This window comes from Blennius ocellaris (assembly GCF_963422515.1).
Source record: "Blennius ocellaris genome assembly, chromosome: 9".
Classification (NCBI taxonomy): domain Eukaryota; kingdom Metazoa; phylum Chordata; class Actinopteri; order Blenniiformes; family Blenniidae; genus Blennius; species Blennius ocellaris.
In genome coordinates this window covers 17,066,217-17,079,764 of record NC_137658.1, presented here as the reverse complement: position 1 = coordinate 17,079,764, position 13,548 = coordinate 17,066,217, and the positions used below count along the sequence as shown (strand labels likewise).

The 13,548-nt window shown below is 42.7% G+C and overlaps 1 protein-coding gene across 1 annotated transcript in view; it reads left to right on the top strand.

Annotated features, from left to right (window-relative positions):
* aff2 (AF4/FMR2 family, member 2) overlaps positions 1-13,548 on the top strand; it is a gene marked incomplete at both ends in the record, with an annotated part of 160,721 nt that overhangs the window by 100,871 nt on the left and 46,302 nt on the right. Inside the window, one exon of the mRNA XM_080501965.1 lies at positions 3,846-3,900. Within this exon, the coding sequence (XP_080358091.1) occupies positions 3,846-3,900 (55 nt within the window). The remainder of the gene's footprint in view (positions 1-3,845; positions 3,901-13,548) is intronic.

Below are 13,548 nucleotides of genomic sequence, written 5' to 3'. Positions count from 1 at the left end.
AAACGGAGTTAGGAAACAGAAATGGCTCAGACCGTTCCAGTTCCCGCATGGTGAAGCTCTCTGGCGCCCCCAGGAGGAGTGTCGTCCTACACTTTGAGTACCACTGGCCCACTGTCTCAAGTATATTGTACATATAAAAGTTGATCATTTTTGGGGAAAATCCACTTTGGAAAAGGCGTCCCCCTGACCCCCCCACACCCCCCCTACCCCATAGGTTTTATCTTCTGCTGCATCCCTGAAGCCCCATTTACCACATTTCAATTACTACACATTATGATTGGAGCCCAACGGTTCAGAAAAGTCAAATTGGGAAACCCCCCCCCCCCCCCCAGATCTTCCCCACACTTTAAGCCCCACTGCCTTCAGTTTACGAAAATCTGCCGCATCAACAATGAAAACACCACGTTTCACCCAGGCGGCCTGTAAATTCATGCGTCCACTGTGGTTTTCTTCTTCTTCTTTTTTTTTTTTTTTTTTCCGGGCTTCGAGTCGATCGCAGAAAATTTCTCCGGAGCCGAGCAATTAGTCATTAGCCGCGCGCGCGGCTTTGATTTGGCTCGGGGAAAATATTAACATGCTCCCAGACAAACTTCCAACCAGTAATGGAGCTCTGCTGGCGCTTCACTTTCGGTTTTTCTGAAGGCAATTACGAGCATCTGCAGCGAGCAGAAATGTGACGCTCCGCTGTGTCGCGGAGGCTCCGGTCCATAACTCATTTATATCCGACTGCGTCTGTCCTCGTACACGCTCAGTCTCTCCCGCGCAGTTTATTCATTTCCCCGCCGCGCTCCCGTCTCCCCTCTTTCTTTTCATTCAGCCTCCATCTTCCCCTCTCCCCCTCACCCCCCCCCCCGTCATTATCATCTCCATCTCACTCAGTATCTCCCTCTCTCCATCTGTCCCTTCTTATGAAATAAAATATGAATCCATTATTCATTCATTCAAACGTATCTATCATCGCCACGCGCTGCACTGTTGCCCCTTATCTGCAAAGCTTTTCTCTTATTGTGCTTCAGTTATTCACAGCTCGCGCAGCCCCATCTGAAAACACATCACAACACCGGGGAGTGTTTTCTTTATATATATATTTATTTATTTATTTCTCTTAGTTTTAGTGGTGCAAGCACTGACAAGAGTGGTTCGTGAGGCAGTAAAAATCCCTTTAGGGGATTCTCCTGTCATAACAATAGCAGTGCCAGCTTAAAATAACAGTAGTTTGTGTGGAGGGTTTATATAAAGCAGTAAAACACGGGAACTTGCCAATACACCACACATAAACACTGAATAATTTGTCTCGTAAGGAGCGGGCCATGCATATAGCGGAGGTCACGTTATTGATGCCGCTCCGTGTGCACAGGAATCAAACTCGGCGCCAGTTCGTTGTGTGTTTGTTGACATATGAACAGGGCAGGAAAACAAACTAATATCTAATGTGTGAAAGACACAAGAGAATTAATGAAAATGTCACCGTAATGTGTTGCTTATGATAGTAGCCCGGGAAATGTTTAATTGCTATTAATTTAGCATGATTTTCTGCAATTAATTAAAAAGTAATGTGTTTTTGCATTAATATTCTAAAAGTATTGAAATGGAAGAAAGAGAATAGAGTTGGTTTATTGTTTTAAACAGCAGTCTTTTTACAAAGTCGCTGCTCAGCTTCACTCTCTGAGCTCAAGATTCAAGCCCAGAGAGTCCAGATGTTGCTTTTTAGAATCTAAAATTTGTTTCCAGCTCAAAGTCTCTAAATTAACCAACCTTCCCACTGAATTCCTTGAAAGCCTGTTGCACATTATTCAGCACCATTATTGTGCCACATAATGTATTATAGCAAATCCTACATGTTCCTCTAACGTTCTTCCTTTTGAGACTATATTTTCAATAATGGTGAGCTGCACAAGCTTCTGGATGTTCAGTTCTAATGCCTATATTTTTTTCAACATCAAATTACAATTGTGAAGATGCTTTTTGGGAGGAAGCGACGCTTTATCAAAGTAAAAGAAAAAAAAATATTACAAGAGCAACTTTAGAATCGTGTATTTAAAAAAAAAAGAAAAAACAAAGAACTAGTTTGTTCTGCAACCTTTGTGATTCTCCACCAAATAAATTTACCTGGAGCCGCAAAACACGTTTAACCTTCCAAAGTTTCATATATAAAGAGTCTTAAAACACTTGTGAAAACTGTATCTGATGTTGCATTTCATTCCATTTGCAGCTGTTTTTGCAGCTGATTTTAGAAACGCTTCTGAGAACCAACTGACCTCAGAACACTTTCGTGAGGCGTTTTGGTTCAAGTTCAAGACACTTTATTTTCTTGTAAATTGATATAAGTTGGGTTGTCTTATACTTGGGGGTTAAATATTTCACATTTTAAACCATAATATGAAAGGTGGTGGATGTTGTTATCAAACTGTTTGATGGGTTTCTATGACCTGGAAACATCAGAGAAGTTCACCCATGTTGCGTTGTTAAGCGTGCTCCGGGTCCCACTACTGGTATTTACAAAAACAGCTCATTATTCCTATGTGTTTCTCTGATTTTCACTTAAGAAAATAGAGTTTCGACCGTCATAGAACCCCCCCCAAATATAAGCCTGGGAAAAGGGTTGTTGTCTTAAATTCAGTCGATTACAAGACATAAAAGTCTCAAATTTGCTCTCTTCACCTCTTTTCAGTGGTGGCACAGCAGCAGTCTTAGCCCCGCCCCTAAAATGTTGCCATTGGCTGAGCTGCAGTCTGGAATTTTAGTATAATTCTATGCATTAATAACTTGTTGACATGCACAGCCGCGATTGAAAAAAAAAAAAAAAAAACTTTTAATTGCCACAGAAGGTATATTTAAGTTTTAATGGACCCAATAACCATAAACAGCATATTTTAATCATTTGACTTGAAATAGATGCATACATTTCTATGAATGGAATGGAAGGCCTGAAGCTTGTTAAAAGCATAAAGAAACTGTCAAAAAGGTCTTTCTTATGTTGAATAATCCAGTCAGAGTTGTTCCGATTTATCCCAAAACCAAAATAACTGAGTGATGAAATATTATTCTAGGGCTCAATAATGGTCAATAAAATACTGGTGGCATTGTCACCCTCGGCAATGGCCAGAGGTACACTAAAGTCTGAAACATCAAAAAAACAACAACAAACAAATTCTTTGCCAGACTGATAAAATAGAACCATAATAACCTTTAAATTTAAAACTTTAAATTTGTACCATTTGCTTGGTGCCTTAAAGGGCTTTGGATTGACCACATGGTGAATATCGTCGATCACTGGGGCCTCTTGAGATGGAGGGACCGATCTCATCACTTAGTTTGTTTGTTTTTTTTAACATTGTGTTTTCAAGACAGCGGAGCAATTGAGTTTGATGGGGACACGAAACCTCCGACTTATCTTTTGTGCAGCATGTGTACACCAATATCATTTGATGTGAAGCAAATCAACCACAACATCTCCAGGTTTTGTTTGTTTGGTTTTTTTTTTTTAAACCTTTTTCTAACACCAGTGACCACTCCTGACAAATATCTGAACTCAGTCGAGTGTTTTCTTCCAGCAGCTTCTTGGCTGATGGTCACAGATCGTCTTGGAAGTGGTTCTTTCCAGGCTCCGAAAAACATCTGGGTTTTTTTTTTTATTTTATTTTTTTATTTTGCCCATTTCTTGGTGCGCTCCCCTCACACATGAGCCGCTCAGGCCGAAATTAATCCAGACAGGTTCTTCAAAGGGAATTTTAGATGGGGACTTTGCCACGTCCGACCTGATGCAAGCAGACGGGAGATGAATTGGGGGGGGGGGGGGTCATCATGATAACCGCAATAACTCACGTCCTTTTGCCTTTGTGCAGGATGTTGGAGGATGACCTGAAGATTAGCAGCGATGAAGAAGAGGCCGAACAACAGGTGAGCTCCCTCCGTGGGCCGTCTATTCATTCATTCACTTATCTTTCACCCCCACCCCCCATCTGTCCTGTAGTAATTCATCTACTGACATACATTATGGGGAAATGTATCTGTGTGCGTATGACACTTACTGAGTCATTAATCTGTCCAGAAACGAGTCGCCGGCGTTCTCAAAAGCACTCGGCCATAACTCATCCTTGTTTGTTTTTCCGAACTCTCATTTGTCAACTGCTGCCTCCTGTTACAGTTGTTTAAAATATGATGGATTAGAATCCTTTCAAACAGAAAGAAAATGCTTTAAAGGTGTTAGAAAGTGCGAAACATGTCGATTTTGAATAGGGAGTTAGCTACTCCGTAAGTTTGTCACAGTTGGTATATAATCCACAAAGACAGGTAGTATGTGTGAAGCAAAGGTTTGGTCGTCATAGTTCCACTAAACCTGTTCTGAATATTGGGGGAGACTATGACAATATTATTCTAATTCATTATTGACTTCTAATGGAATAAATTGAATGTACTATGTATAATTATACACCTTATTGACTGCGGCTGCCTATTGGAACTGACGTCTCGACGTGGCTGCCATCTTGGATGAGGACCTACGTCTCCTTCAGAGGTGAAAGGAGGTCTTCACACAATGAAAACAATCTAAACAGACTACGTTTAGAACCCGTTTTCATTAGATATGCTGGATTACAAACAGCAGGTGTGCTGTTGGTCATTAAAAATGTAGCTTTTCAGATTAAAATACTTGATTAAGATTAGTATTACGAGATGTTTATCCATTTCAATCCCAGACTGCTTATCCACTGTTGCTAGTGAACCAAAGCATGTGATAATGTGTTTGGTATTCAGTCAGTTCTGATTATTTATTTCATAAACACCTTCCTTCTTTATTGCACCCAAGGTGAAGCAGGTCCTCATCCAAGATGGCGGCGACGCTGAATGTAGTCCAGTGATCAAAGGGTCTCCTGGTATATTTCCAAGTTTGTTGTGTGAAAAGAAACTGAAAGGAACTTTCTCCTGTGCAGAACAACAAAGATTAGATGTATATAAATGGCATTTGGCACCAAGGGTCACCCATCTAATTTTCCTTTCAGTTTAAGTTTCTTCTTTGTACTTTTTACTCAATACAAAGTCACCCTGTGGGTCATGTTGGACTTCCTGACCCCCCACACACACACTATAAATCTTACATTCTGGGTTCAGTAGGTGTAGTTTGCCTCTAATAGCTCATGTCATGGAAATGACATTAATTAATTTTAGTCTTTATAAAAAGCACTAATAAATCTCTTTTCGTCATTCATCAAACCACTTCAAATTGTGTTATTAACCACATCACCCTGCCAAGTTTCAATGAGTCATAAAAATAGGAAAATCTAGGTAAAAAATAAGTTTTAAATGCCTGAGATTTTCCTCTCTGCTTCACAGTGGGAATGTGTACACCTTGCACTAAAATACAAACAGAAATTAAAAATGCAGCAAATGTCAACAACTAATAGTTGAAAATAGGTTATTATAATAGGTCATGTATTGGTAGATGGTGGGATTGTTCGCTGGTGCAGCTTCAAACAGCAGTCACAGTAGTAAAATTAAATATTAACTTCGAGGTATCAATGCTTTTAAAGAAAAAAGTCACTTTACTATGTAGGTTTCCTTGGAGTCTCCGCTTCCATCCATTCGACACCGTCCATTACGGATGTCTCCATTCTGAGACGTTATCAGGAGTCGGTCTGAAAACCTTCAACCCTAAAAACAAGTTCATGTTCTTAATTGCGACTGACACATTTGAATTCAGACTATTTTCGATCTCCTTTAGAAGCATGTTTTCTGAAGGTCGTCTGGTCAGAATTGGAAGCGAGAAGCGTCGTACTCTCGAATTCTCTGAGATGAATATCTTGGCTTCATCTCTAAGAGGCTGACTCAGTCCTCCGGTCCGGGGAATTTCTTCAACAGATCCGGTTCTTACATTTTTGTTTCTGAAATCTTTTATGCTTTTACTGCAAAGTTAAAGCTCTACCTTGTACTCATGCAAGCAGGTTGTATTGCTCTTCCAGATGATTCTCAACTCTAAAAGTCCCCAAGTCCCAGGAGACTATGGACTGGGAGTCATGGCACTCTGGAGCCAAACGTTGTTGTTATTGTGCAACAACTCCAGTTGTTATTGTCCAACGACATATGCAGAATAATATTTACTTATGGCCGTGGTGCGCAGTGGCAGTGTTTTCAAAAATGTCTTGTTATTCTCCATTTCCATGGTGACGGAGTTGGTGCGTTTCAAAAATTCTAAACATTTTCAAAAAGTTGTGTTTTCAGTGACTCCCAGCGCCGTTGTTATGTAAGCGGGGCGTAAACTTTGCATTATAATCGACGCAACGTAAAAACGTCTTTGCCTGTTCTCAACCGCTCCTTCTACTTCCTGGAAGATTCAAGCTGAAGGGTGTGACATCAAAAAATGTCTTGAGAAGCAGAAGGAATTATTGCAGGAGTGGGATAAATGTCAGAGGCGCACTGTTCCAAGAGGAGGCGGGTATAAATCTGAACTAATTCTGATTGTGAGCACGAATGAAGAGCTCCTGGACGGCTCGTGAGCGAACCGTCTCTGGATTGGAACGTGTTAAATCATCGCTGAAATGTGCAGAAAAGTGTCCTGTGAATTAATGGAGGAGTAAATTCTGAAGCCTTTTGGTCCTTTTTTAAAAAAATGTATTTATTTGAAAGCACTTATCACAGAGAGAGGCCAGAAATCAAACGGTGTCAGAATCCTGTACGCAGCGAGTAAGCAGTTCTTTCAAATGTAATTATGGACTAATCATTTAAAGGCAGATAAATGGAAACGTAATGATCTATTTTTCCTCTTTTGAGTTTTTGTCATGCATCGTTAAAATGCTAATTTAATTCATCAATTAATAATAGCTTTTTCTGAATTGATCCAGTTGTTGAATGGTTGTAATTAAACACGATAAGTCGGGGGGGTGTGTGATGCTTCCAGAGGACGTACCTGCTGAGTCTGCCGTGGTGTGGACGACCTTTCACCCTCCCGTTGGCGTGCCGCTTTGTTCACGGCGTCCCCGCCGGGGCACGGCGGTCCTGCGGCGGCGGTCCGGTCGTCCCGCTCCTCTACCAGTCTTGTTTTCCCGCCGCAGAGATTGACACGGCGGCCCTCTGGTCCTCTAATCACTGTCATCGCACGCTGACGACGCCAGAGACGAGTTCAAAGCAGCCGGTGGGGGTCGGGCCTCTGCCTCCCCCCCCCACCCCCCCGGTTGTGCACGCAGATATCAGTGCTCATCAAAGAGTGCGAGAGGGATATTTCCAAGCTAATGAAAAGATACCGATTGCGCTCATCCGCTTTTAACTGGCCTTCTGATTGTATAATTACGGCAATGCTGGATATTGTAATTATAAACGATGGCAGGTCATTTATAGTGGTTTTTAGTTATTGTAATTATGCTGAAAGTAGATCTGTTAATTACAGAGAGTTAGAGTGCATTCAGAATTGTGGCGAGTGGCTTTCTTAATCATAGGGCCGGTGTGTGTGATTGCACTGAGTGTTGGGATGAGGAGACGGGATGAAGTATGTACAGTTCATTTTCCTTTTTTAGTGGCCTGTACTTTCTTTCTGTTGCTTCGTCTCCTTCACAGCGTTGTCATCCTTCCTTGAGGCCGCGGCACAATCCACTGTCAGAAATGTGTCAGAAAAACGGCCGCTGCAACCAACGTCAATTAGATAACCAATAGGAATGCAGTATGACAGGACGTACTGATCAGCGCCACACTGGCGCTAAATCCAAATAAGATTATTTGCGGCGACGATGGCAAAACGCGTCAAACAAATAATATGGGACGTAAACAAAGAAGACGGCCTTATAAAGTTGTGCCAGTAGAGGCCTTTCTTTGGGATTTCTCTCCAAACGCAGAAATGCCACGAGGACGAAGGCCCGTTCGTGTTTCGCTAGTTTTTGTTTTGTTTCGTTTTTTTTTGTCAATAGATGGCACACACTTAGGATGTTTTATTATTTCGCAATCACGTTTGCCTCACCTCCACCGTAGCTGCGATTCGTCTCGTGTTTTCATGATGCACACTGACAGTCTGACAGCTGTTTCCACAGCTCATCAACATTTAAAGGCACAGACACAGAAACCGCCTGTTCTCAGTAGAGCTCAGCAGAGGGACTTTTAGACTGGCTGAAATTCAGGACCAAGGCTGAATTTGAGCAAATTTTCATTTTACAATGGACAATACGTCTTTTGATGGTGTTTTCCCACACATAGTGACCATATGGGCAGCTCACGTCTAAAAATTCTTAAATGTTGCTATCGCCCCCTGGTGGCTCGTTAGAGTCTCGGCGACACCCGTGAGTTAACGCTGACGAAAGCTACGACGTAACGAAAATCTAGCGTAGAAATTAGTAATCACAAAGAGTAATATCAATTATGTATTGGTTTTAGAGAGATAAAGTGTCTGCACTTTAGGGGTGTTTGTCAAAAAAAAATGACAGAAAAGTATTTTATGTTGGAGTAAGTGCATCTCCCAAAGAGCTCAACGGTTCCCCATAAATCTCTTGCGCACATTTTCTCGCCGTGCGTTTTTATTTTCATCCCGTCGTCGATCTGAGCAGGAGAGACGCCAAGAGTGACTCGAGTAAACACACGGGGGGATCGAGGCAGAAATGGGAAGAAAGAAAGTCAGACCCGGCAGAGCGATACCGGCACAGACAGAAGGCAACGATAAGGAGACAGAGACACAGAGAGCAAGAGAGAGGCTCCCATGAATTCAGCTGCATTTTTCTCTGCATGCTGTTAACAGGCTTATAGCAAATGAGTGCATGGTGTATTATCAAGCTTTTATAGCCTGAAGTGAAATACGGCACACACACACACACACACACACACACACACACACACACACACACACACACACACACACACACACACACACACACACACACACACACACAGCGTATCCATGCAGACTTATACACACAAGCATTTACACCAGCAAACACGTAAATATAAACACATGCTGACATTCTCTTTCCCCCTCTCTCTCTCTCACACACACACAGACACACACACACACACACACACTGTGTCATTAGTATGCTGTGCCACAGCGCTGTGAGGGCAGCAGAGGAGTATGATGAATATGTTTTTGGCACAGAGGAAAAGAGACGGAGGCGAGGAGGGAATTGAGAGAAGGGGCAGAGGAAGGGGAAAGACGAGAGGAAGTGAGTGATGCAGTGGGGAAAGAGAGTGCTGCTTCTAATGACTTTAGAAACTGACAAGAAAAAGCAAAAAAAAAAAAAAAAAAACCTGCAACCCAATTACCGCTGCAGGACCGTCCTTTGTCTCGATGCCGCCGTATTTCTTTCTTCCCGCTCCGCCATGACGGATCGCCTCGGCCTCAGAAGATCCGTCTTTCCTCGCTGGCGCTTCCCCTCACCTGGAGGTCGTGATCAGATCTGAAGCCTCTCTGAAACAAACGGACCGGCCTCCAGCGTCTGCTGGCTGGCGGAGGGCAGGTTCAGTGCGGCGTGCACCCGGCCGGCGCCAAATCGCAGCCGCCGATGGTAAAAGTCCATCTGGTCAATGCAAAGTTTGTTCTGACTTGGACCGGGCGCCGGCTGTGGAGTCGTTTCTCGGGAAAGCACAGGTGGCACCGGCAACATTAACAATGCTTCCGTTCTGTTTGTTCCTGCGTGTCGTGGTGCCGAGCCAGCAGCACCGGCATCCTGGAAACAGAACGGATCAACAGAATGCAGCTTTTAATCTGTCTGCTACCTCATTACAGCGATGCGTCACAAAACCAGGAGATAATCTAGAAGATGGAAGGTTTCCTTATTGTACCTTTAATGCACCTTTAAAAACATAAATTGCATTTACCCATATGAATTATGAGTTTATGCAGACGATGTTAACGCCTTCGTGTTTAAAGATCTGTTCTTCCTAATAACAGTGCTCTTTCTTTTGTCCCTGAATGAACCTCTCACATGTTATTCCTGCGGTAAGGAAACATTTGAGATGATTATTGTGCAGCCCTAACTGGCTGTGACCTTTCACCAGATTTTAACTGGCCGTCTGAAGCCTGTAGTTACGGCGCGACCTCGATGCCACTGTTTGGGTCGGTGTGAGTCTGCAGTGGCGGAAAAGGTTTTCGTAAATAAATACAAGTGATGAGAGGATGTTTGTCGAGAAGGGCAGCAGGAAGGTCACCCGCTGCACCGAGCGCCACTTTAATGACCAAAACCCGAGATTCTGGAATATTCCGACACGTTCTTCCAACCAGCTCTTGCTGCCGCCACATTTTGTTTGGTCGTCGGGGTAACGGCGGGAGCAGCGACTCTGAACCGGGACTGTGTCCGGTGCCGTGGCCTCCGTGTTACCGACACAGCCGGAGTGGCGGCCGGGTAAGGTCACCGGCGGCTTACCGACGGATGAGCGGCGAGAGAAAGGAAGCGAAAGCGGCGGGGGCCACTGATAAACGTGCGGGCAGAGATAACGCGTAACAAAAGGGTCAGAGCAAAGCAGACACGCGGCACAAACCACAAATAGGAGCTGGTGAGGTGGACAGCCGCATCGATCGGAGGGTTCAGGAGGCCACCCAGCCAATACAAAGGGTTAAAGTGACTGTACGGGCTCCGAGGCAGGCGGGGGGGGCGAGGGGCCGGTGGGAAGGGAAAGCGGTTATTGATGTTGGCGGATGCACGCTGGTCTTTCATGCATCTGGAGAACTTAACAATTCTGAGCATCATACACATGGCACTCGTATTCCATAATATTTAATTTGCCTGTTGTTAAAATGTAAATCCATTCATCGCAATAATAACATGTTGGGATAAAAAGGTGATAATTAGTTGGCAACAAATTGTCAGTTAAAATGGAAAAATGTTAAAATTTACTCCAAAAAATCCTCAAAGGATCTATAAAGCCTGGCATCATTAAAGACCCATCTTCAAATACATACTAAACACAAAATGTGATGTAAGCAGATTTACTTAAGTAGTAGTGAAAGTGACAGCTCGAGTTCAAACCTCAGGATGTTTTCTCACAAATCATCTCTCCCTTATTATTTTTTATTTTACTCATTTATTGCACATTGTGAGTTGATGCTTCTCGTCTGTCAAATCCCGAATGCGCCGCGCAAAGTTCAGTCTCCTGGTAATCTTGTGACGGCACATCTGAGATGTATTCCGCGCGACAACAAAAGAAAATTGCAGTGGCGTTCCAAAAAAACTGTCGTCAGAGTTCCGTGTGTTCCGTTTCGCAGGTTTAGTCTGCTGAACTGTAAATCTTATTAGTGGAGTCAGAAGGTTTTGAGGGAATATGAAGTCTTCAGCGGACTAACCGTGTCAAATCCAGCTGGCAGCCGATAGACGGAGGCTCAGATTCGGGCTGAAGAATCTCTTTGTTTCGCACAAGTGGGAAATCCAGCGACTGCGTGTATGTTTGGCGCCGTAACCTCGGCGCAACAGTTGCATCAGAAATTCAGCATTTTGAACTCGATTGTTCAGGTGTTTAAAAAAAAAACAGAGAGAGAGAGAGAGAAATCTACGCGAAGTGAAGCGACAAGCCGCGGTTTCATTGTTCGGGGCCGGTGTTTGAGGAGGTGTGGGGGCGTTTAAAGCCTTGTTAACAGTGTATCACGCGGCACGCCGTGGTACGTTGTGATGTCTCGCACCCACACGAGACGCGGCAGAGGAGAGGATATGGAGATTTGGGGGGAATAAAGTCGTCTCTGGGAGCTTTAAAGGTCTGAATCTCGTCGGGGGGGGTGAGACCGAGGAGATCGTGTGAATAAGGGGAGAGGGAAAAAAACAAAAAAAAAAACGCCTGTTGGGTTGTTCTTCATTTGAATCCGAGTAAAGCCACCGGCTCGCTCAATTTATTCACACACAGATCGGCTCCGTGAGCCCCCCACCAAAGTCTCGTAAAGCCAAAGATCTGAGGAGGTTTGTTGTTGTAGCCTGCAGCGCCGCATCGATCTGTCAGGAACTTCACTGGTCCAGTTAATCACCTGATTCCTGGAAGAAGAGCACCAGAACAAAACAAGGAGCCAGAGGCGAAGGGAAGAAAGGAGGAGAGGCCCCGCTTTTGGTTTGACTAATTTTGTTTTAATTGTCAGGTTTTAATGCTCGAGGAGAAATTAATTGGTGATATTTTGGAGGAATTGTTTTTTTTTTTGTGATAGACTGGAATAGACTTTAATCACCCGCCGGGGGGGAGGGGGAAGCAATGAGGAGGGCGGGGAGGAAACGAGAGGCAACAGAGAGGTTTTCTTGTCATTCTCCCGGCTAATGGAGGGAAGAGAGGTGAAGGTTTAAGAGGCTGCAGAGGAAAAAGCTCCAGTGTGGCTTCAAGGTTTATCGATCACTTCTGAAGCACTCGCACAACCTTGTTCCTAAAAAGCTGCAGAAAAATAGAAATCTGTTGCTCCATTATTAAGGTTATTAAAGTCCCTTTTATCTGCCTCCCTCGATAAAGCCACCCAGCTCGCAGCAGGGAAAAAAATTAAATAAAATAGGCCTTTAATTCCTTTCATTGATGACTGCAGCTCAGCAAAATATCAAATTAACACTGAACACGCTGTCAAATATCATCGTTTACGCGGCTTTGGTTCATCCGGAGAGCTCCGAGAGGATGAAAGCTGAAGGTTACAGCCTTTCTTTGCTTTTATTTACAGTCTGTTGGTGGCGCAGAGTGTCGGTTTCTCCCGCGATGAAGCTTTTCACACGGGTTCAATAAAGATTCGACTCAGCTTCTGTCTGAGACCCGATTTTAACACTTTGTGTTTAATCTTCATCAAACCAGCAACGATCTTCACAAACTTCCTCATTTCTTCACAACTTGTATTTTGAAGTCGAGGGAAATCAACAAATATGTGATGAAATAATTGTGCTGCTAGACGAGAAGAGTATTTTGATACCTTTAAATACCTCTAAATGTATTGATGCATCCACAAAATGCAATAAAATAAAACTTTAGTAGAACAAAAAAGAAGTGAAAAATTAACACTAGTAATATATAAACTGAAAAATGTATGTCTTCTTTGTATAAAGGAAAATAAAAAACATGTTAAATGTTAAATTATGTTTTAAGAAACTGTATTTTTGATTAGACAAATGAAAGTTTAAAATCCAATTTTATTTTTTTTTTGGTGTAAAAAAATTTGAAATATGTAGAAGTAAAAAATAAAATCATTCCGGATGTTAAAACGTACAGAAAATACACGTAAAAAAAAAACAAAAAAAAGAAAACAAATCTGTTTACACTAAATCTATAATTTAATCTACATTTACACAAAATAAATCAATGGACACACACACCTTACTCAACATACATATTTGTAGAAATGCATATTTTACACGCGTATCTAGTTCAACGTGTCTACAATAGAGGCTGGGAGAAGTAAAATTTATTGAATCGTAACCCTTTTTCCAATATTCAAGAATCACTTGCTATAATCATCCTTCTTCCCGAGTCTTATGTAAACTAGAATATACATTGAGAGTAATACAGAATGCCATCGACTATATTTTACAGTTTTACATTCACACACATTTAGATAGAGACCCCCACCCCTCAAAAAGTATAGATGCACCCACACGTCAATATCCAATCATCCTTTTTGCTGAACGTATGGGAATC